Below are 26,021 nucleotides of genomic sequence, written 5' to 3'. Positions count from 1 at the left end.
CTCTGCTTGACATGTATGGGCAGTCTATTCCACAGTATGGGGAGTCTCTGGGTCAGGAACCTATCCCTCCATCATGTTTTGTTTATTGTAATGACAAATTTTAGATCCCTGGAGCATGTGGCTCTGAGGGATTGGGACTTCTTTAAGTGGAGCATGCCCAACAGCTCAGGGTTTGACATGGCCTTGTATATTAAGCAGAGATCGCCTCTGAGTAGACGATATGCCACAGAGTATACCTGGAGTTTTTTTTAGACGGTCAGCATAGGGCATCTGCTTTAGGCCTGTGATTCTTTTAGTGAGGTATTTCTTCGGCCTTTCCAGCTGTTGCAGATGTCTTGTGAGGTACATACCAAACGGGGCATTATACTCTATAAAGGGTCTAATGAGGGATGAGTACAGTGGGACAATTACCTCCTTTTTTCTGGATGAAAAGCCCTTAGTGATGAGGTGTGCCACATAGAAGGATTTCCTGACTGTTGTGGCGATGTGGTTATCGAAGGTGAGACCACTGTCCGCCTGTGTCCCTAAGTCTCTCATCACACTTTCGGTGTTTAGTGTACTGCCACCTATGTGGTAATTCATGGGTACATGTTTTTTCCCAAAGGGGATAACTATACATTTCTTGGCATTAAGCTTGCGCCCATGGCTCTGGCACCAATCATCTGTTTCTGTAAGGCTCTTTGGTAGAATATCCACATCATTTGGGGATTCAATAATGGCTCCCAGTTTGCAGTCATCTGCAAACTTTGTTAGCCAGAGTCCCTTAGTGTTGGCCTGTACTTCAGAGAAGTAGATGCCAAACAAAAGTGGTCCCAAGACTGAACCCTGAGGTACTCCACTTGTCACTTGTCTGGAGCTGGATTTGCCTGGGAACATTATTTCTCCCTAGAGACCTTCCAGTAACACCCCCCCCAAGCTTCCCTGCTGAGCAAAGGGTAACTCAGTTGTGTTCTAAGCAGCGTTCTCACACTTACCATCCACAACCTACTATAAACCCACTACCTTTGCTACGCCACGTCAAACTAGCTCACTAGTTAAAGCCAAAGTTCCAAGTCCAACTAGCCCACTTCCTTCCCAAACACCACATTCAGAAAAAATCCTACTACAATGGACAGGCAGTTTCCCATCATTTCTCCTGCCAGCTTGATTGACAAGGACATCTTAAGGAAATGTAACAATTGCTTCATGTATACAGACAACCACTTACTCCTAAAGCAAACCAACATCCTATGCGAGAGATGCAACTACACTGTGGAATTAATTGGAGTCCATTCTCTCACATAAAAACAAACTAGACATCAAACAAGTTGTCAGCACACACACACAACCTCTCAAACAAACCTCACCTCTCACACAAAATACAGTCACTACACAAGCCCACTCATGTGGAAGAAAAAAAACACTACACGTCAACACACACACCCATATCATAATAAATAAGCCCTTAAGGCAAAACACATCAAATGTCTTGGTCATAGTCAACTCCACAGTGAGACACGTCCCCCTCACCAGACTGGACAAGGAGAAGGTCATGGTCAGCTGCCTATCAGGTGCCAGGATCCAATAAATCACACATGCACTCAAGTCACTAAACAAGTACCATTATGATTCGGAAATAGTCCATGTTGGAATGAATGACTTGAGACGTACCTCTCTGGACTATATGAAGAGAGACATGACAGAATTCTCTGATTAAATGTTCCAGACAGGTATGTCCCTAGCCCTAAGCAGTATCCTTCCCTCACCCAGGATGATGCCACACAAACAACAAATGACAAAAAATGATCGACTTCAAAAACTGGCTTAGCTTCTGGTGTCAGTCCAGGGAGATCCAGTATCTGTCAGCCTGGGAGGATATGGCAGACAGACCTCATTGCTTTGCTAGAAATGGTCTGCACCTGTCCACCCACCAGCTTTTGGATACGGGCAAAGGCCCTTGTCTCCCCCAAAGTGCCTTTTTTTAGGCAATGCCAAAACAACAAATTTTCCAACATAACAAAATCTAACAGAGACAAACTCAGGGTCATGCTTTTTAATGCTAGGAGTATAATCACGAAACTCCACTTCCTGGAAGCACTCCTTACCTTGGAGGATGCTGACACCTGTGCAATTACAAATACATGATTCAAGGCCACCAAGACCGCTCCAACTGGGCAAAGCTACAATGCCTTCTTACAGGTTCTGATGTCAAAATATGTGTGAAGGAACCAAAGGTGGAGGTGTATCCATCTTCATTAAAACCAAATACACTTAGAGACTGGTTCAGACAGCATGACTCTCTCAAACTATTCTGTGTCCAATTAACTATTGGGAAAGTACCATACCACATCATTATTAGATATAGATCTCCCACCAAGAGCCAGGATAAGCACACCACCTACTTTTGATTTACTGGAATCCCACACCATACAGCCCAACATCTTAGTCATGGGAGATTACAACTATCCTTCCATACAGCAGGGGACATACATGCGAAAAAAAACACTCGCCCAAAAGTTCCTGGACTTTAACACAAATACTCTGGAACAGACAGTCTGCATCCCCACTAGGGGCTCTAATGTTCTGGACACAGTATTCACCAACATGGTGGGGGGTCACTGTACTTCATGTGCAATGCCCTCCCTGGTTAGGTCTGACCATAAATTAGTCTTGATTGAAGTAACTACTGGAACGGACACCTCACGCAGGAACAAAAATCTTTACCAAAGCTAACTACAGCCTACTAAATCAATAATATAAAAAGTGCCACACCATCTGCAGTAACAGACATCAAAGATGACTATGCAGAAGTGTATGTAAATATCCTGTACAAACACTTAAGTGACTGCATAAACTCTGCTGTAACCGACTTGATCAAAACCAGGTCTCGTGTAAAAACAAGCCACCACTGTGGACTTAGTATAAACACATTACATAACAAGAGGAAGAAACTTGTCCAAATCCAAGAGGGATAGCACTCTGCAGAACAGTTCCCTCCTAAGCCTAAACAAGAAAATCAGAAATCTTGTAAAGCCTTCTAAAGCAAATTATGAAACTAAAATCGTATCCCTAGCCAAGGATAATCATAAGGCATTCTTTAACAATGATTGAGTACAATGCCCCATTCGGAATGTATCTGACCCGACACTTGCAGCAGCTGGAGAGGCCACAAAAGTTCCTCACCAAAAGGATAAAGGGTCTCAAACATCTGTCCTATGCTGCCCGACTGAAAGAACTCCAGCTCTATTCAGTCGCACCGCTGCTCAGAGGTGACCTTTGCCTAACATACAAGGCCATGTCAAACCCAGATTTGATGAATATGCTTCACCTCAAAAAATCTAGATCCGTCAGAGCCACAAGGGCGGGAGACTTAAACCTCGACACGGCTATTAATAGGGCGTGCTGGAGGGATAGATTCATCACCCAAAGACTCCCTATGCTGTGGAATAAAATCCCGGTATATGTGAGGCAGAGCACCTCGCTGGCCTTGTTCAAGAGAAATCTTGACCAATGGATGGGAGATCGCAGATATACCCCAGGGATTACCTCAGTGTCACTGCTCAACAGAGGCACAGCAAAATAATGGGTATAGTTCCCCATACTAAAGGGGTGGCGTAAGCCACAAAACTATGGGCTAGGCTTGTAAATGCCCTCGGGCAGATAGCCTAGTATGAACCTATGAACCTATGAACTATGTCTAAAGCCTAAAACGGAATACCCAGCTATGTGTCAAACTGGTTGTAGATGGGATCACTCGTACTACACCGGACAGCTGACAGATTCAGCACAAACTTCATCTCCTATATCCATCTCCCATAACGCAAAGCATACATGACACCAGCCCTCTGCCTAGTACCTCTAGAGAACAGGTCATGTCTGTGCTCACCAAGGCCAAAAACATGGCCTCAGTGGGAACAGACAATACCCCAGGTTGTTGACTAAACAATCTAAAACAAGACCTAGAGAACTCACTTGGTGTTCTCTTTATCATAGCTTGAGAAAGTACATTTCTGAACCTACCATAAATGTAGATGTTGGAGTGTATTCACTGTTGCAGTCATTACAATTGGGTTATCCTGCTGGCAGGCTACCCGCAGTCAGCCTGAGTTCCAAAGTCTAGGTCTGGCGTCAGTTGCTGTTGCCTCTTCCCTGACGTCAGTGCAGGGGTATAAAAGATGCAGCCAACGCCATTTTCTTCAGTTTTTCTTGCCCCAGATGTCAGATGCCCCTAAAATGGTAGGCTAAGTTATGCCAATAAGCATGCATATACCAAAAACAACTTTTCCTTCATCTACAAGCAAATACACTACATAGGTTGTATAGAATAGAGAAGTACAGACAAGTCCCAGCAAGGTAAAAAGGGGGATGGTGGGAGGGAAACCTGCAACTGCAACAGTGAATACACTCAAACATCTACATTTATGGTAGGTACACAACTGTACTATGTTCATCGTGTTTCACTGTTGCAGTCATTACATCTGAGTTGAATCCCAAAGCTAAGGTTGGGAGGCTGGTGCTAAATAGGATTAGGGGAGGCTATCAGGCCCTGTAGAACTGCAGTGGCAAAGCCTGCCCTTGACGTAGAGTAGAGAGGTAAGTGGTAGTGCTTTGTAAAAGTATGCACTGAACTCCAAATTGCAGCCTCTAAAAAGTCTTTGGTTGGTACTCCTCTGAGGAAGGCTGCTGAAGTGGCTGCTGATCTGGTTGAATGTGGCCTAATGCCCTTAGGCACTGATTTGCCATGCTGTGAATAGCAGAAACAAATGCAGTGGCCTATCCACTTTGAAATTGTCTGTTTTGAGATAGGCTTTCCTTGTGATCCTGCAGCATATGCTACTAGAAGTTGTTCTGTCTTTCTGAAAACATTGGTTCTGTCCAAGTAGAAGCGTAGCTGCCTGTGAATGTCCAGAGAATGCAGAAGACTCTCACCTTTATTCTGTGGGTTTGGATAAAAGGTAGGCAAATGAATTGTTTGGTTAAGGGTCACACTGGACACTACCTTAGGCATAAATGTAGGGTTTGTCCTTAGAGAAACCCTGTCAGGATGGAAAATGATAAAAGGTTCCACAGCCATGAGCACCTGTAACTCTGAGACTCGTCTAGCAGAAGTAATTGCTAGGAGCAGAGCTGTTTTCCAGGATAAGAATTTTATATCAGCTGCAGAGGCTGGCTCAAATGGAGGCAGTGTGAGTTTTTCCTAGACATAGTTGAGGTCCCATGCAGGTATTGGCCCTCTCCTTGGAGTTCTTATGTTTTTGGCCCCTCTGAGGTACTGCCTTAGTAATGGATGAGAAAAACTAGGTGGCTCTGTATTGTAATGAGCTGAAATGGCAGAGGCATGAATCTTAACTGATGAAAAGGATAGGCCTTTGTCCAGCATCTCAGTTAAGTATTGCAAAATCTGAGGAATATTTGGAACAGTCGTGTCAATGCCTTGTGCCTGGTTCCAAGCACAAAATCTCTTCCATTTTTCTGCATAAGATTTTCTGGTGCTAGGCCTCCGGGCCTCCAAAATAACATCCATCACTGCTTTAAAGACGTGTCTTGAATGGCTACATTATTCACCATGCTGTCAGGTTTAGGGTCTTGAGTTGGCTGTGCAGTATCATACTGTCTTGTTGGGTCAATAAGTGAGGAATTTGGGGTAAAGTCCAAGCTGGGCATTGAGACAAGCTCTTTAGGATTGGGTACCACTGCTGGTGGGGCCAGTCTGGGGCAATCAGAATCATTTTTGCTTCTCTTTCTGACCTTGAGGAGTACCTTGGGGAGGAGAGGCAGAGGAGGAAAAGCATATACTGTTAGGTTGTTCCAGCTGAAAGACAGAGCATCCACTTTCCATGTTTGCTTGTGATAAGTCCTTGTGCAGAATATCTCTGTAGTTGGTAGTTGTGAGGAGACGCAATTAGGTCTATGTCCGGGCACCCCCAGCTCCTTGTTATCATGCTAAAGACTTGTGGAGCCATAATGCTTCTGCTTAGTTCGTCTGCCAGAGTATTTATCCTTCCTGGCAAGAATTGTGCCTGCAAATGTACTTGGTCAGTGCTATGTCCCACAAGTTCATGACCAGTCTGCAGAGGGGGTAGGAATGCATGCTCCCCTGCTTGTTTATGTACCACATGACTGTAGTATTGTCCGTCTTTATCAGTAATTGTTCTGGATGGAGTTTATCCTTGAAGGCTGTCAGGGCATTTTGAACAGCTAGCATCTCTTTTTGATTGATATGTAGATGCATTTGACTTGCGGACCATGCGCCCTGAATACATCTTCCTGCCATATGGGCCCCCCCAGGCATAATCTGATGCATCTGTTGTCAATGTCTGCCTGGCTGTGGGTAAGGTGAATGGCTGTCCCTTGCTGAGATGACAGGCTTTTGCCCACCATCAAAACTCCTGTTGTAAGCAGGGAATGAGGGTGATTATTGTTTCCAGGCTGTGGCAATGTTGATTCCAAACACTTTTTAGATACCATTGAAGTTTCCTCATATGCAGTCTTGCATATGGAATTAGTAGTATGCAGGATGCCATGAGACCCAAAGCCTGCAGAATTTTTCTTGCAGATAACTGGGTCTTTGTTGCCAACATTTTGAAATAAGTAGTCAGTTGTCTGTGTTTGTCTGGCATGAGATAAGCCATCTGGGCAGTTGTATTTAAGCTTGCACCCAGGAATATTATCTCTTGAGAGGGTACAAGTTTTGATTTCTTGTTGTTTACTGTGTACCCTAGACCGGTTAGTAATCTTCTTATAAACGCCAGATGCTGTAGTATGATGTCCTTGTTCTCTGCTTGAATAAGGCAGTCGTCCAAGTAAGGATATATTTGTATTCCTCTTTGTCTGCAAAATGCAATTACTGGTGCCAGGCATTTTGTGAAGACCCTGGGCGCAGTAGATAAGCCAAAGGGCAGTGCAAAGAATTGGTAGTGCATTGAACCAGCTATAAATCTGAGGTATCTTCTGCATGATTGTCTGATCGGGACATGCAGGTATGCCTCTTTTAGGTCTAAAGTCACAAGCCAAGCTTTCTTGCCCAGCATGGGCAGAAGCTGTTGCAGAGTTAACATTTTGAATCTTGGAATATCCAGGTAGGTGTTTAGGATAGACAGGTCCAGTATTGGTCTCCAGTCTTTATCCTTTCTGGGTACCAAGAATAGCCTTGAGTAAAATCCTTTTCTCTGCTCTTGCTGTGGTACTTGCTGAATGGTTCTCATATCCATGAGAGAGATAACTTGTTTTTGTGCCTCTGCTCATTGATTGCGTGGCAGGTCTGGCATACCATTTGGTCTTGGCAGGGTGTGAAAGTGGAACCTGTAGCCTTGAGAAATGATATTTAAGACCCATTTGTCCTGGGTAATCATGTGTCAATTTTGAAAAAAAAAAGTGCTAGCTTTCCCCCCAAAGGAGCTGCCAGAAGATAAGTGCTTGGTGCTGGCAGGGGGTAGTCATTGAGACTGTTTCCTGTATGGCTGTGATTTTTCCTCTCCACTTTTGGAGGTAGGAGCACTCCATTGTTGAGGCCTGTATGAGCCTTGAGGCTGTGATCTGCCTCTGGGGCGTCTGTATCTGCCTCTTTGTGGCCTGTCTGACACTGGAAAGGACCAATTCTTTGTAGGCCAGTTCCTGCTAAATCTGGGAGGCTGTACCTGTAAGAAATCCTTCACTGTTTGCATAGATTTAGCTTTGTCCTCCATTTTCTTCAATACCTCTTCTGCCTTAACACCAAACAATATGTCACGTTGTAATGGAGCATCTAATAATTTTGCTTTAACATGGTCAGGCAGAATCTGTTCTTTTAACCAAGCATGCCTCCAAAATGACAGAACCCGTAACAGCGGCCCTGCAGGAGGCCTCTAAGGAATCAAAACCACATTGCAAAGTATGCTTTCCCACTTGTTCAGCTGCATGCAATAAATCCTGCAATTCTTTGTTTTCTGCACATTCTGAATTTGCCAACATTTTTTGTTTAAGCAGTGACATAAGATCTTGCTGATATTTAAGCATATGAAATTGACAATTTAAAGCTCTTACAGCCAAGGTAGCAGAAGTGTAAATCTTTTTCCCCCATCTGTCCAGGGCCCTTGAATCCCTATCAGAGGGGATAGGGTTTTTTGCAGTGGAAGCCTTGACCCCCTTAGGGCCCTGAGAAATAGTTTCTGGGTTAGGTATAGGGTTTTTGTAAAAAATGTATGTGAATCAGGAACCCTGTAGTATCTGTCTGGCTTAACCAGAGCTGGTGGTAAGGAATCAGGAGACAAACTGGACTCTGAAAATACATAATCTACAATGTCTAAAACAGGTGGAATAGCAAGGGGCCTGTGCTGAGGTAAAAGAAGGAAGTCTCTGAGCCTTTTCTTGGAATCTGAGTAATCTTGGCTCTCCCAGTGGAAATGCTCCCTCATAGTATGCAGGGTCTCCCCAAAAGAATAATCCTCAGGAGGAGAGGCTGAAGGAAAAGATTCTTCAGCATCAGAATCCTCATAAGGAGGAAGGGAATATTCCTGATCGGAAGACGAATCAGAGGAAATGGAAACCTGATCTGAAGATTCATATTCTATCTCTTGCCTAGGCCTCTTATCAGGAGGAGGATGGGAACCCCTGATCAAAGTAATTAGGTCTTCAGCCATTTTAAGCATCTGTTTTTTAGGCATGGAGGCCTGTCCAGGAGAATGCTGTACTTGGAAAACAGGAAATCCAATGGTGTAAAACCAAACACCCGACTCCTCGTCAGTTTAATCACAAATTTTATTTCACATAAAAGCAGAAAAAGGACTGAGCGCTTTCGTCTCCTCCCTATCATAACAATATTGAATGGTTGAAGAAAAGTATTAATAGTGTATGGGAAATGTTTAAAACTATGCCCACCAGGGTAGATGTTTTTAAGAATAAACTCACTTACAGTTATAGAAGGAATTATAATTTAAAAAAAAAAATATCCTAGAGAATGGAAAAGAAAGATCTTGTGTTGATAATTCTTCGACTTTGAGCCACAAAAGAGGGACTTTCAGGTGTAACAGATGCCCACAATGCCCGTTTATAGCAGGTGAAAAATCTATTTATTTGCCCAGTCTACATACTACCTTAAAAGCAAGGAAATATAGCAGCTGCTACACCAAAGGTCTGGTCTATTTAACATACTGTACATTTTGCTGGTGCTTCTACGTAGGAAAAACTGAGAGACACTTACATAGAAGAATATATGAACACATTAGAGACATCAACCGCAAAAATTTTAACAATGCACTTTATAGACATTCTATGGTATGTCCTAATGCTAATTTTAAATTCTGGGCTTTGGAAATTGTTGAGAGTCCAGATAGAGGGGGGAGACTGGACTACTAAATTACTATACAGGGAAATGATATGGCAGCTTAGACTAGACGCCTGCAATGGCAAAGGGTTGAATGATTGTATATCTATTACACCAGCACTAAAAGTACTAGCATTAGACCCTAAGAAACATTCTCATAGTATATAATATCACTTATTTATTTTTAAATACTTCCAATATTTATTTTTAAATACTTCCAACATTCTAGTACTAGTCTGTACAATATTAATATTACTTTATATTTCCACAACATTAATACTGTACACATATATAAATATAAATATAATACATATTTATATTTTTAAGGAACGACAATTATATAATACACTTTATAACTGTATATGTGGTTTCCTATATTAACTACACATATATAGATTTTTATTGGATAGGTTTTTTTGTACCTAGATATACTACTTGTATTGTAACTTATGCTTTTTTTATATATAAAATATATTTGTTATATCTGGTATATCTATATTCCATTTTCCTTTTATTCAATTTTGAAGTGACACTTATAAGTGAAAAGATTTTTAAAAGATTTTTAAAGTTTTACATGTTTACATAAATATATATTTATTATATGGTTTTTACTTATAACAAATTAAATATACATATATTCTTAACATTTTTTAACAATATTTTTCATATACTATAGCTTCAAGCAAAAGAAATAAGAATTAATATAATAGTTATATGTAGTCCTTTCATTCCTGACATATGGTTGTATTTATGAACCTGCATTTAAGCTTTAAAGTCTGTTACATTTGAAAAGTCTTACTATTCATTTGGGCGGTGGCCTAGGTTAATTAATTTTAACAGTCTTGTTTTGTAATTGTTTTATACTGTTCAATTGATTAACGATCAATTTACTGCATTGGTATGTGTATAAATTTGCATGGTTTGTTTGTTTTAATTGATTCTGAAGAGGTCTCCAGGGTGGAGACGAAAGCGCTTAATCCTTTTTCTGCTTTTATGTGAAATAAAATTTGTGATTAAACTGCCGAGGAGTCGGGTGTTTGGTTTTACACCATTGGATTTCCTGTTTTCCATTGCTGGCTTGTTTGATTGGAGTTTTCTTCATACATTTCCAGAATGCTGTACTTGTTTCTTTGTCTTTAAAGGTGCTTTAGACTTTGCCTTTGGAGCTGATGTTGGCTTTATATACAACTGTGTAGGTCTGAAAACACCCACAGGAGCTGGTGCCTGCTCAGCGGCTCTGGACCCATCTGAGGGAATAGTTTCCGAGTGTCCAATACCTTGAGTTTACAGAGGCCTAGTCGGCTCCATGTGGGAGTCAGAAGTGGCCTGTGGCTTTGAGGTAGCGGGTGTCAGGGGCTGCGAAAGCGCCTCACTGAGAACTGGCGAACCGGCGACAGGCTTGACCGACGCCTCTTTGGACTTCGGATGCCTGTCCTTTTCTTTTTCTATGCGTTTTTTATGAACTCCGGTAGTCAGCTGTTCCAAAGGCATTATATAATTGAACCTTCTGCCAAAATAATGAAATGCAAAATCATTCCGACGCTTAATAGTGCGTTGGTTAAATCTAGCACAAAACCGACAACTAGCAACGTCGTGGTCAGGGCCTAGGCAAGGAATACAGTAAGAATGGAAATCCTTATGAGGTATTTGCTTCCCACAAGAAATACAATTATTAACTTTTTCTGACATCGGTCTGGAGCAAGAAAAAAGTTTCCCCAACAGGGTACTTAGCTTTAATGAAGACTTCGGATCTGAAATTCAAATTTGAAAATCTCAGGAGTTGGCCGACCGGCACTTGCGAACTGCTTTGCTTCAGGCACAGCGCGGCAAGAAAGACAGAAGAAAATGGCGTCGGCTGCATCTTTTATACCCCTGGTGCACTGACGTCAGAGAAAAGGTGACAGCAACCGACGCCGGACCTAGACTTTGGAACTCAGGCCGACTGCGGGTAGCCTGCCAGCAGGATAACCCAATTGTAATGACTGCAACAGTGAAACATGATGAACATCTGGCTATGTTCCTACAAACGCAGAACAGCAGCAGTAATTTTCCTGCAAAAAAGGGTGGCCCTCAACTTAATCTGAGAACTACATACCCTCAAGTCTAACCAGCCTCATCTGCAAGGCCATGGGAAAAATTATGGACCTTAACAAAAACAGCACAGGCGACCTCCGAACACTGGACATAACCCAGTTTGACTTCATTAAGCGTAGATCATGCTTATTAGACAGTGCACACACCCTATCTTGACCTTGCTAAGGCTTTTGACACAATCTCCCAACTGGGGATTAACCCTTATGTTACTAAATGGGTAGCCAATTAGCTCACCAACAGAACACGCACTGTCAAAATTGGTGACTCCACCTCAACCAGTGGACTCGACACCAGCGGAGTACCACAGGGGTCTGTGATGGGCCCCTAACTGTTTGGCATCTATTTCTAAGAAGTCCAGGCCAAAGTAAATGGCCTCTGGCTCACCAAGTTCACTGATGACTGCAAACTGGGAGCAATTACCAAGTCCCCCAATCATGTCAACATATTATAAGAAAGGCTAACATAAATGAATGATTGGTACCAAAGTCATGGTCTAAAACTAAATGCAAAGAAATGCATTACTACTCCCTTTGGCAAAATGGAATTTTCTACAAATTACAATATTGACAACACCTCCCTGAGTTCCAACCCAGTGGTTGGAGACTTGGGAGCAGAGGTTGACAGCAATCTGAGCTTTGACCACCAAGTTTCCACAGTGGTAAGGAAAGCCCTCTACATAGCACACCTCATATGCACGGGCATAGCATCCAGGCCAAGGGATGTTATAACTCCACTGTACTCGACCCTCATCAGACCACTAACAGAGTATAATGTACCCTTTTGCATGTACCTCATCAGATACCTGCAGCAGTTGGAGAAACCTCAAAGGTTTCTCAATAAGAAAATACAGGGACTCCAAACCATGACCTATGTGGACAGGCTGAAAGCCCTGTTACTTCACTCTGTATCTTAGAGGCTGCTGAGAGGTGACTTATGTCTGGCCTATGGGGCAATCTCGGACCCTGCCCTAAAGGAAATGCTGCACACCCACAAGTCAAAATGCACAAGAACCATTCGCTCTAGGGATCTCAACCTAGCCTGTGACATTAACCGAACATGCTGGAGAGGCAGATATATCTCCCAGAGAATAGACTTCCTATTCAAGTAAAATGGAGCTCCTTACTGACCCTATTCAAACACAACCTAGATAACTGAATGGGAGACCACAAATTCACCCATACGGGTTGAGAGGGACATGCCTAGCTGGTGTTGATCACAGACCTGTTCTGTTTCTAAATTTGTTCTGTGAGCTACCCAAAAACAACCAATGGAGATAGTTGCGATTAACACAGCTAGGCTTATAAATGCTCTAGGGCTGCTAGCCTATTAACCTCCTATGAACAAGGTTTACAATAGAAGTAGAGAGGTGGGGAAGCAAAGACAGTCACAAATCTATGCACATGGCTGGGAGGTGGTAGCAAAACTAATTTGTTCTATGAACTACCCAAAAAACAATCAATGGGGATAGTTGCGATTAACACGGCTAGGCTTATAAATGCTCTAGGGCTGCTAGCCTATTAACCTCCTCGGAACAAGGTTTACAATAGAAGTACAGAGGTAGGGAAGCAAAGATGGTCACAAATCTATGTACATGGCTGGGAGGTGGTAGCACAACTATTCAGCTAATGGTGAACAGTGGCTGTGGGGCACAGGATTCCGAATGATATGAAGATATGTCAAAATGAAGAGAACAGTGATATGCAGGAGCAAATCCATTGATTTAATTTGCTAGGTGAAGTTTTAATTGGGTTTTAAATGAGTCGCTAGATAACGTGTAATTCTGTTTTAAATTAGTTTGCATCCTGAATGGATTTCAGTGGTAGTGAGATGTGGTTCCACAGTTTAGTTAGACTATTTGAACATAGAATCACCTGCAGTATTAGATTATTTGGTTATAGTGATACTGATTTTTCTCTACAGCATATAACTCTATTAGAAATTAGTGTTGAATTAAATTGTTAAGGGAGGGGCAATTTTTATGGCTTATACAGAAGTTTATATGGTGTAGTCAGCTGAGAAAAAACTAGGCAATATGGTAGTTCTAACAGTTTAATTTTCTGGAGGCTAGGCAGTGGTGTGTTCTCTTGTTAAAGTTTACTGCAAATATGGCTATTTTATTTTAACAATACTCAAATTTGGACAGTTGTGAGACATGAAAGATAGTGAAGACTGATGCAGCAGAGAGGACAGTGGGCAAAAAGGAAGTTCATAGGTTCATACTAGGCTATCTGCCCTAGGGCATTTATAAGCCTAGCCAGAGTATGTTTGGCTTTCGCCACCCATTTTAAATTAATTTTGCTATGCCCTTTTTCAAGGTTAGTATACTGTGCCTCAGTCTAACAGTGACACAGAAGTGATACCCGGGGTAAACCTATGATCTCCCATCCACTCATCAAGATTCCTCTTGAAGAGAGTCAATGAGGGACTCTACCTAACCAGGACTGGGATTTTATTCCATAGTGAAGGGAGCCTCTGGGTTATGAATCTGTCCCTCCAGCATGTCCTATTTATTTCAGTGCTGAGGTTCAAGTCTCTCGAGCGTGTAGCTCGATGGGATTTAGATTTTTTGAGGTGCATGTCCCTTAATTCCGGGTTGGACATGGCCTTATACGTCAGGCACAGGTCACCTCTGAGCAGGCGGTATGCCACTGAGTAGAGCTGGAGTTTCTTTAACCGGGCAGCATATGGCATCTGTTTGAGCCCTTTGATCCTCTTGGTGAGGTACTTTTGGGGTCTTTCCAGTTGCTGAAGGTGTCTCGTAAGGTACATCCCAAAAGGGGCATTGTACTCAATTATGGGCCTGATGAGGGATGAGTAAAGAGGCACGATGACCTCCCCTAATCTAGATGTGAATCCCTTCATGATTAGGTGGGCTATATAAAATGTTTTTCTAACCACTTTGGCCACGTGGTTGTCAAATGAGAGATTGCTGTCAACTTGGGTCCCCAGGTCCCTAATAACTTCTTCTGTACTTAATGGATTACCACCTATGTGGTAATTTGTGGGCACTTTGTTTTGCCAAAGGGATGACTATACACTTTTGGCGTTTAGCTTGAGGCCATGGCTCTGGCACCAGTTGTCTGTTTCTATGAGGCCCTTTTGGAGGATGCTTGTGTCGGCTGGAGAGTCGATTATGGCGCCCAGTTTGCAGTCATCTGCGAACTTGGTCAGCCACAGTCCTTCCGTGTTGGCCTGTACCTCTGAGAAATATATACCAAACAAGAGAGGTCCCAGGACTGAGCCTTGTGGGACGCCACTTGTAACTGGTTTGGAGTCTGACATGGCTCCAGCAATTCTAACCATGTGGGTTCTGTCCTTGAGCCAGTTTGCAACCCATCTAGTGACATAGGGGTTTATATTTAAGCTGGTGAGCTTATCTATAATGCCTGAGTGGGGTATTGTATCGAAGGCTTTTGCGAGGTCCAGATAGGCTGTGTGGACCACCTTCCCTTTGTCAATGGCCTTGGTGACTGTTTCAAAGAAGTCAACCAGGTTTAAGAGGCAGGATCTGCCCTTAACAAAGCCAAACTGGGTAGGATCCAGTGTCTGTAGGTCCCCGATATCTTTATTTATGAGGTCCATGATGATCCTTTCCATAGCTTTGCAGACCAAGCTAGTCAGGCTTATGGGGCGATAGTTTCCAGGGTCCGTTGAGGCACCACCTTTGTGGAGAGGGACCACTGTTGCTGTACACCACTCTTTAGGTACATATCCTGTAATAAGGCTGAGATTGAACAGTAGTTTTATGTTTGGGTAGAGGCTATCTGTATTCTGGCTATGTCAGTGAGGTAGGTTTTTTACTCTGTATAATGTACCTAAGTTTTAGAGGTATTTTTTTAACCATGTGTGATACGTGATGGATTGGCGGTCGAATTTCAAATGGTCTACAATCACCCAGTAATTTTGTGTTGTTTGCTCATTCAATTTTGGTGTTGCTAGCAGAGATGATTGTGAACACTGTTGTTTTGGCAGAGATGTGTTTTGGGGTAAATACCAGAATTTTTTTAAGGGTTTAGTAGTTGTGTATAGTTTAGAGAGAGATTTGCCAGAGCAGATTCATGAAGTCATCAGCATACTGAACTAGGTTAGCACTTTTTGTAGCAGTGTAGTAGTCATTGATGAATATGTTGAAAAGGCAAGCAACACTGGTGTTAAGTAAGGAAAGATGAAGAGGCTTTACTTTGCTGAATTATTAAGTATAAGTCTCTGTCAAAGTTGCAAGTGTCTCACTGAGTGGAATTACCTACTTTATACATCACTTTGAAATAATATCCCACATAACACAAATACTAACCTCATAGAGTGTTCCAACTTCTTGGTCAGGCGAAGGTGAAAAAGACTGATTCACATAGATGAACTGCAAAAAAAAAGAACACATACATTAAGTCTCAAAAATTTAGCCTATCTCCCTACCAAACATACTCGCAGAAAAAGGCTTATCAGATAAGGAATGTGGACTGTCAACAGCTTACTTCTACACAAGCCAAAGACAGTCATTAGGAATTTTGTTACTTACACTTGAAGCTTGAAGTAACTAGGTACAAGCGATACTCAGCACTAGTTCTAATCAAACCACATGACATCTCACTGTTGTGAAAACATCTGAAGACCTTCACTCAAAATTGAAAAAAAAAAACACCTGAAATTGATTAAAGACACTAGCTAATATGAAAATCAGTTTACATATGAAATTAAAAAAAATGCTTCAGGCATATGTACTTCTCAATTTATTCTACTGCAGATCAACACTGTTTAGCTATCCTTAAGATGCTGTTTCATGTAATAACTAATGTTTTAGCCCAAGACTAAGATGTTCCACCTATGACTGCAGTATTAGATCCCCTCAAGAATCAAATAGTAACTGCAGTACATGGCCTCAGCACACCCTGTGATGTGGTTATAATTGATTAAACAACTTGTGCTGACTACATGGGTTTCTAAACTACCCCCAGTCAGATAGCATATGAAAAGTGGTTTGCAACTGCATGGATAGAAGGTATTCGACTTGCCCCCCAAAATTTAGATTCAGTTTGTGAATGCAGTCCACAAGCATTCCCAGGACAGAAAGTGGCCAGAATTCAGAAACCATTCAGGTCACCTTCCACATTCTCAAACTGTCAGGCAGCTCAAGCTATGCTGACTAAAAGACAAGCTTGGGTGCAAAGCCCTGCTTTTCCTGCTAGCAGAGAGCGTGAAGCTGCGCCCTGAAAGGACAATGCTGAGAACAAAAAAATAAATGTCCGCACCCCAGCATACAAAACACACCAAAACACAAGGGGGAATGGAGGAAGGAGTGGCTACTGCAGCTGTGATCATATGAACATCTACTATTATGGTAAATTGTACTTACACAACTGTACTTTGTTCATCATACTGACCACTGCTGCAGTAGCCTTAGCTATCTGGATGGACTTCCTTAGCTAATGCCATTTAGGAGGTAGAAGAAGAAGAGTAAAGGACCCCATGGATACTGGTCCTGGCAAAGCCTGATCTGGACCTACAGAAGGAATCCAGCTTGTAGTACTTTGTAAAAGTATGTACAGAGGATCAACTATCAACTTCTAGAATCTAACATTTTCCAAAAGGCAAGGCTCTGGTAAAGTGGGCCTTGACCCTGTCTAGAATAGTTTCATCATGGTGAGTATAGCAAAAGTCATTAAGCTTAGACAACTATTTAGAAATAGTCTGTTTTGACATATTTTCCTTTTTTCTTACCTTTGCAACAAATTAATTGACCCAAAGATCTCAAAGATTTAGTTCTGTTAAGAAAGCACCAGAGTTGTCTAAAAATCCAAGGTATTTAGTACCCTTTCTCCCTCACTTTTAGGCTCAGAAAAGAAAATGGGGAGATGAATAGTTTGGCTTAAAGTACATTTCAATAACACTTTAGGCATAAAAGAAGGATAAGTTCTCAAACCCTGGCACTACTTAAAATGACAAATGGTTGATTCACCATAACACCTTGCATCTCAGATACCTTTCTTACACAGCAATTAGTACAACTATTTTCTATGTCAAGAACTTTCAGTCAGCCAGACTACCCGGTTCAAATAGAGCAAGCATTAGCTTCTCTAAAAAATAAAGATCCCAGGGAGAGGCCACTGGTTTTCATGGAGGCCTCTGATGCAAACCCCCTTTCAAGCACATTTTGACATGACACAGCATTGAAATAGAAGGATCCAATGGCAGATTAATGAACCAAGACAGAGGAAAAAAGGCCACAGGATAATCACTTGCACAAATATTGCGGAACCAAGAACAACTAGCCCTGAATGGGTGCCGGTTATGTTGCTGGCATCAACTAGAAAACCTTTTCCATCTGCTGATATATGATTTTCTAGTATCAGGCTTTCTTGTCTCCATTAGTACCTGATGTATGTCCTCAGTAAACAGGGGCCTAAAAAGAATTACAACCCTATCATCCAGGCAGTCAACTAAAGTTGACTGATGTCAGGGTATGTCAAACACTACCCTTTTATGAGAGTTGGTCCAGTCTATGTGGCAACTGCTCCTGGACATTCCCAAATGAAGGTAGAACCACTGCTGCCTGGGCTAGAAGGAAGTCAACCACAATGATCTATGGGGATTTCTTCTGAATCTTCAGAGGTACCCTAAATATTAGTAGAATGGGTAGAAAAGCATACAGAAACACTTATGTCCAAGGAAAAGAAAAGGTATCAGTCTTCCAGGCCTTGCATGGAATCATGCAACAAAATCTTGTCAATTTATTGTTCAGAGAGGAGGTAGAGAGCTCTACTTGAGGAACTCCCCACAGACAATCAAATCTTGGAAAACCCCTGATCTAATTTCCATTTATGAGGGTCTGGTCCCGTTCAGTTTGTCTGCCATACAGTTTTGATCTGATGGAAGGCAGAATGCATTTGGCGTGAGATTGTGTTGTGAAGCAATATGCCAAGCTAAAATGGCTAGTGTGCAGAGGACATAACTTGGCTCCACCTTGGTTGTTGATATACCACACGGCTGTGGTATTGTCTGTAAACATTTAAAGAGATCCTGGGGACCAAAGATGGTTCAGAGATTTTAATGCCTTGATCAGGGCAAGCATCTACTTGATATTTGTTTGCTTGCATCTGTTCTTGCTGTCCCACACCCCATGCACTTTTATCCCTCCTGAAATTGCTCCCACGCAAAGTCCAAAGCATCTGTGGTGACTGACTTCCAGGACAGGAATTTGAAAAGATAAAGGCTGCTGATGCTGGGACAAAAGAGATGCACCACTGTACCTTTCTTGTGTGGAGTTTTGCCATAGGTATGATGAGAATCACAGAAGCCATGAGACCCAAAATCCTGAGATATTCCCTCGCAGTGACCAGAATACGAGTGGAAAACCTTGGAAATTGATCTAGATAAAGATCTGTTTCTGTAAAAAGCTCTTTCAACTGAGATGTCTAGGTGACATTCCAGTAACACAATCCTGTGTGAAGGAGCCAAGAAAGACTTCTGAATATTCTCTTGGAATCCCAGCTTATATAGATCTCTCACGAGGAAGAGAAAAATTGCTGACACTTTGAAAAAGACTCTGCAAAGACAAACAAGTCACCCAAACATGGGCAAATGTGGATACCTTGTAGCCTGCAATGAGCTACAACTGCAGCTACACACTGTCTGAACACCCTTGGTGCAGTGGATAGTCCAAAGAATAAGGCAGAGAAGTGATGATGTGATCCAAACACACAAAACCTCCAGAAACATCTGAAGTCAGGATAAACAGGAATGTGATAAGCATCTTTTAACTTTAGTTTTGCAGGGAAACTTTAAAGCGGAAGAAGAGGTTAAAGGTAGTGAAGTGACTTCATCTTTCAGGTTTTCCCATTAGGGGATGCCACAGTGGAACAACAGACCACAGAACGATTGGCAATTTTACAATGTTGAGTTGACAGCCCGGTGCCCAACCTTCCACAGAAGGCACATAGTCACACCTAGAGCCAATTTTAGTGTGTCCAATCCACATTCAGCATGTGTTTGGAATCATTTTGAATTTGGGCACTATGATAAATGGGTTTAGGAAGGAAAGATCCAGAAGTGATCTCCAAGAATTTTCTTTCTTTGACACTAAGAACATCCTTCTCTCTGCCTGGGAACAAGGAACTGGTTTTGTCACTCCTTGGGACAGCATATGATGAAGAACAGGTAAAAACAAGAGAGTCAGATCTGGAAGATGAGAAATGACCTAATAGAAAGGATGAACTTCTTCCCACTGCCATCTGTACCTTCAATTAATGATTTTCAGGACCCATTTGTCTGAAACTGTTACTAAAGAGAAAATGGAGATTCACATTTTCTGGAATAAAAAGGGGCCAGGGTTCACAAAGGAAGAGTCATCCAGACTTATTGGACTGCCCTTGGTTTTGAAAGGTTTGAGATATCTATTTGGAAACACCTTGCTATTTCTTCTTCAACATCTGTTTACCTGTACTTTGAGATCACTTATTCTGTTTGCCAAAATTAGATGAAGAGATAGAAAATTTGGAAAAGAAGGGCTGAAAAATCTTAAGAGATTCCTTGGATCAGCTTACACCCTTTCTGATCACCTCTGCAGCAGAGGGGCCAAACACTAAATCTCTATCCAAGGAAGAATTTAAAATCTCATTTTTATCATAATCTGGGAGGTTCTGAGACTCCAGCCATGCAAATCTCCTCAAAACAGTACCAGTGGCCACAGTCATGGAAATATCAGAGCCATATACACACTGCAAACATTAAGTAGTGACCTGTGCAAAAGAAGAAATTAAATTAAAATCAGATTTTCCTCATAAGAAGAAACTACTGATGAAACATTCTCCATACTTTCCCCAATCTGTCAGAACAGAGCCTGACAATTCAAAATTCTGACAAAGTTGCAGGAGTATACACCCCCCCCCCCAACCTACAAATAATTTTCCCATCCATATCAGAAAGTGTAGAACTGAAATTAACCAAGAGCTTAGCAGCAGTGAGATCAACTAAAGCTATAACTATAGGCTCAATTCCTCAGAGTTGCTCCTGGTTTGGCTACTTCACCTGAAAGTTAGAGAATCTGCTGCATCTAAAGCCATCCACTGCTAAAATAAGTATCATTTTGCACTTCTGATGACTATTTTTATAGTATTTTATAAAAATACTGTATTTGTTACATTTCTCACACTTTAGAAACATTTCAAAGCTGAACTGTTTCCACTGTTGCTTTAGTACATACATTGCATCTGCTAGTTTTACAGTACCTAGATTGTTTGGTATGCCTGCACTTGAGCTGTATCACCAGTACTTTCACATTAAGAGGGTGTTCTGACTGCACTCCTGTGGCAGAAGTGTACTGCATCAAAACCTAGATGAGTTGGGAGCTGGTGGCTGAAAGCTAATTGTGCATTTTCCTGATTGGTCTGTAGGCTTTGCTGTTGTAAAATTTTTTTTCTGATTCTGTACAAAACCCAGTGCTCGTACTAAGCTGCTCTCTGCAAAGTGGCAGTTAGCAGTGCCCTGTATAGACACAAATGCTTTTAAGTTAAAAATCTCCCCAGTCCACCTGCTGCTCTAGCAGCAACAGAGTTGCACACAGATCAGTATCACCTTGTTGGATAGCTAGCATTCACACTGACTATAGCATCCATTCTCCATCCATGTGCATCATCCCAGTCCAGTTAAATCTACCCACTCTTCTCCCTGGTGAAACGCATAGTAAAAAACCTGAAACTATGGCTAGGCATTTTTCCTACTATCTCTGTGGTCAGCTTGGTGGACATAGGCATCCTGAAGCAATGTCACAACTGTTTCATGTATAATGACAAACACTTAATCCTGAAACAAACAGTATGTGAGTGATGCAGTTACACTATGAAAATTAAACACAACTCATACTAACAAATCAAATGATAGACAGGTTGTCATTACATGCACATCATTTCCCTCACTAAACAAGGTCTCGACACAAAAAACAACATATGGGGAGGTACTCACAATTAACTTTTTAAAACCTCGGAGGCCTCCCATACTCTGTCTTCAGAAACCACTTGCAAACAAAACCAAATCAACACCAACCATTACACACAAAAATACACATCACAGTATCCCCGCAAGTTAGCCCCCAAGGAGAAACACCACACATTTCAACATTTTGTTCATAGCAGACTCTATTGTGAGACACATGGACGCCCCCTCACCAGGCTGGATAAAGTGAGTTGCATGTCAGAGGCCAGGATTTGTCAGATCATGCAGGCACTTGGGTCACTCATCTATGAGTACCAGTATGAATTGGTCATGGTCCATGTTGATGTGAATGACCAGAAACATGCCTCGTTGGACTATATGAAGAGAGACCTGATGAACTTCTCTGAATACATGTCACAGATTGGTTTCAGCCTCGCACTGGGCAGCATTCTACCCTCATGAAGAATAATATCACAAAGTAAACAGAAAATGGTTAACTTCAATAATTGGCTTCGCTACTGGTGTCATTCCAAGAGGATCCGGTATTTGTCAGCCTGGGGTGACAAGACTGACCGACCACACTGCCTTGCCAGAGATGTTCTGCACCAGTCACTGCTAGGCTTTTGAATACTGGCCAAGACATTAGCCACCCCCACAGTGCCTTTTTTTAGGCAGTGACAAACTAACAGACCTACTAATGATAACATTTCTGTAATGCCATGCTGAAATTACTACTGCTAATTGCTAGGAATCTTAAGCTGCACTCCCTGGAAGCTCTCCTTGACCTGGAGAATGCTGATGCCTATGCAGTTGCAGAAACGTGGTTCAAGACTGTGGAGAACACCCCAGCAGAGCAAGGCCGCAATACCTATCACACATTCAGGCCACCCACTGGAAAGAAAAAAAAATGTAACAAAAGGAGATGGTGCTTCCATTTACACAACAAAATAATCACACCACAAGATTGGTCAAGCAAGATGACTTGCTTGAACTACTCCATGTCCAGCTGACCACAGGTAAATTCCCCCACCATATTATTGCTAGCTACAGGTCCTCAACCATAAATCATGAAAACCACTATGCACACCTGAAGTTATTAGAGTCACTTACCATTCAGCCCAACACTACTCATAGGCGATTTTAACTACCCATCTATAAACCTGATTCCCGGACTTTGTCACATGAATGCTCTGGAACAGCTGGTCTGCACTCCGACAAGAGGCTCAAATATCCTTGACATAGTACTCACAAACATGCAGGAGTGTTGCACCCAGACAACTGTAATGTCCTCATTGGTAAGATCAGATCATAAACCTGTCTTCTTTGAAATAAATGTAACAGTAGAGCCCCCATCAAACCCTAAAGTCCTAAAGAATTTTTCCAAGGCAAATTTCCTTTTATTAAGAGATAGCTAAGTAAACATAAAGATCCCCCTAACCCTGAGAAACCAAAGGCCTATGCAGAAATGTATACAAATGCCCTGTACAACCACTTAAACAACTGCATAGAAATGGCAGTAACTAACTGAACTAAACCCAGGTCTAACCAGAAAAATAAGTCACCCTGGTGGAATCCTGACATATAGATTAAACAACAGGAGGAAGAAATTCCTGTCTAGAAGCAAGTGGGAGGGTGCACAACAGAGAAAAAAAATCCCTCATTAGTCTCAAAAGGCAAATCAGAAAGTTAGACAAGCCCTGTAAAGGGAAATACGAAACTAAAATAGCCTCCCAAGCAAACAATAACCACAAAGCATTTTTAGTTTTGTCCAAAACATTAAGGGAAACACTCAACAATGTGTTGAGCTGGATGTAGATGGCACTAACTATACTCAGCCAGAAGAAATGGCATACCTGTTGGCTGATAAATTCAGCTCAAATGTCATCCCCTCATTACCTCCAGTAACTCCCCACAAAATACCCCTACCATTCCTTTGCTTATCACAAAACAGGTCGTTGCTGCAGACTCGAATGCTAGAAACATGGCATCAACGGGCTGTAACAAAATCCCAGGCTTTCTATTAAATAGCTTGAAACACTCAGGTCTCTGTTAAACCACAGTCTCCAAACAGGCTTTGTCCCAGTAGAGTGGAGGACAGCAACAGGCATCCCTCTGCAAAAAGGGGGGTGACCATCAATGGAATGAGGAAACTAACGACCCACAGCCTCATATGCAAGGCTACAGAAAGGATAATCTTGAATTCAATTAACAGTGACATAGGAAATCTCCAGACTCTAGACCCAATACAGTTCGATTTTGTCAAGGGCAGCTCCTGCCTACTCAATCTGGTGGACTTCTTTAAGAAGGTCACAAAGGTCATGGATGAGGTTAACACAGTGCATACCACCTACCTTGACCTGGCCAGGGCATATGACAATACCATATTTTGGTATTATAGATAAACTCACAAAATTGGGTATAAACTTCTACATCACCAGATGGATAACCAAATGTCTCACTGATTGGATGCCAGTTATCAGAGTGTGGGTATCCACATTCAGAGAGGCCAGCCACCAGTGGAGTATCACAAAGCTCAGTGCTGGGTCCTCTCCTGTTTAGGATATACTTCTCAAATGTCAAGGCAAATGTAAATGGCATTTGGCTAACTAAATCTACTAATGACTGCAAGATGAGGGCAATCATCAACTCCCCAAATGATGTTGATATCTTATAGAAAGGACTGACAGACTAACGAGTGGTGTCAGTGCCATTGCCTCATACTAAATGCAAAGAAAGGCACAATACCCTTTGGGAAACCAAATATCCCTGTAAATTACAACATTGGCAGCACCCCTTAAGTGTGGACCGAGTGGTTAGAGATCTGGGTAGTCAGATAGATAGCAATCTGAACTATGACCACCATGTGTCCACTGTGGTAAGGTAAATCCTTCTAAGTGGCTCAGCTTATAAGTAATGGCATGGCATCTCTGCCCTCATCAGACAAACAACTGAGTACAATGCACCCTTTGGCATGTACCTCACCATGTACCTACAACAGTTGGAGCATCCCCAGAGGTTTCTCTCCATAAAAAATACAGGCTATAACCAACATGTCCAATACGGTTTCCTACCTCTTACTGAGGAGAGGTTTATGCCTGACTGACAATCTCTGACCCAGCCCTGATGGAAATGTTGCATATTCGCAACACTAACTGTATGATGTTACCCACTCCAAGGATCTAAACCTGATTTGCTGACACAAACACATCATGTTGGAGAGACAGATGTGTACCAGTGATTGCTCCTCCTCTGGAATAAGATTCCTGTACATGTGAAGCAGAGCCCTTCCCTGACCATCTTCAAGTGACCAATGGATGGGAAATTGCAAATTCACTCCTGGGGTGGCACCAGTATTGCCAGATTTCCGACGGGCCAGGTAGGGACAATAAGTGAAGATTAAAAAAAAAAGGTCTCTAATGCGGAACATCGCAGTTCCACATTAAACACAGGTAGCTCCGTGTTTAGAGATTTTTGACTGGCTCATATACCGGCATACGGGCCAATCAAAAAATCCCAAAACAGAGCTACTTCTGTTTAATGCAGAACTGCCTGATGTTCTGCATTAAACACAAGTAGCTCCGTGTTTAGCAATTTTTGACTGGCCCGTATGCCGGTATATGGGCCACTGGAAAAAAAAAATAAAGTGGAGGCTGTTTTGCCGGGATTTTAACCAACAGTGCGGGACTCTGGATTGGGCTGTTGATCCCTGGGCAGTCCTGCTCAAATAAGGACATCTGGAAACCCTGGGTGGCACCCATGTCCCTTAAGGGCAGAGGCAGTCTGTAAAACTTGTTAAAACCCAGCTTGTTGACCCTTATCTTTCCCCTAGGGACAGAAAAAGTACAGTTGTGTACACATCATAAATGTAGATGTTCGAGTGTACTGACTGTTGCAGTCATCACATTTGGGTTAGCCCTGCCAGGGTAGCCCTCGGCCAGCCCAAATACCAGAGACTTAGTATTTCTGCTTCGGTTGCTGTATCTTCAGGACTGATGTCTGGTTGTCAGTAGTATAAAGTAAGGCAGCCAACGCCATTACATCAGTTTTTTTTGCCCTAACTGTCAGGAGCCCCCAAATGGGAGCTAGGTTCTGGTGGAAGAACCCCAACCAGTAGAAAGTAAATACCAAAATGTTCCTTGTAAGGAGAGAGAGAAAGAAGAGGTGGATGGAGGGAGGGAAACCAGGACTGCAATAGTGAATACACTGGAACATCTACATTTATGGTAAGTGTATACAACTGTACTATGTTCTTCGTGTTTCACTGTTGCAGTCATCACATTTGGGTTGATTCCCAAAACTGAGGAAAAGGGTGCAGGCAGTCAAGGAGACTAGGGGCTGGCTAAGATGCAGTGGCAAAGCCGGCCCTGGATATGGAGAAGATAGGTAGGTGGTAATGCTTGGTAAAAGTGTGAACAGATGTCCGGGAGGCAGCCTCGAAGATGTCCCTGGTGGGGACTCCTCTGAGGAAAGCTGCAGAGGTGGAGGCTGCTCTGGTGGAGTGAGTCCTGAGGGGGAAGGTTTACGTGTTGCTTTTAACAGAAATAGATGCAGTGTGCTACCCATTTGGAAATTGTTTGTTTGGAGATGGCTTTGACCTCGGCCCCTGCAGCAAAGCTAACCAGTAATTGATCAGACTTTCTGAATGATTTACTCCTGTCTAGATAGAATCTGAGCTGTCTGCGCACATCTAGAGAGTGCACGATCCTTTCCCCCTTGTTTTGTG

General features: G+C 42.3%; 1 protein-coding gene across 1 annotated transcript in view; it reads right to left on the bottom strand.

Moving 5' to 3' along the window:
• Positions 1-26,021, bottom strand: part of ATG12 (autophagy related 12) — a 325,812-nt gene that overhangs the window by 134,016 nt on the left and 165,775 nt on the right. Inside the window, exon 3 of the mRNA XM_044081551.1 lies at positions 15,669-15,731. Within this exon, the coding sequence (XP_043937486.1) occupies positions 15,669-15,731 (63 nt within the window). The remainder of the gene's footprint in view (positions 1-15,668; positions 15,732-26,021) is intronic.

This window comes from Protopterus annectens, chromosome 1.part1 (genome assembly GCF_019279795.1).
Source record: "Protopterus annectens isolate FY-2018-M chromosome 1.part1, PAN1.0, whole genome shotgun sequence".
Classification (NCBI taxonomy): domain Eukaryota; kingdom Metazoa; phylum Chordata; order Ceratodontiformes; family Protopteridae; genus Protopterus; species Protopterus annectens.
This window is presented reverse-complemented; position numbering and strand designations above follow the sequence as displayed.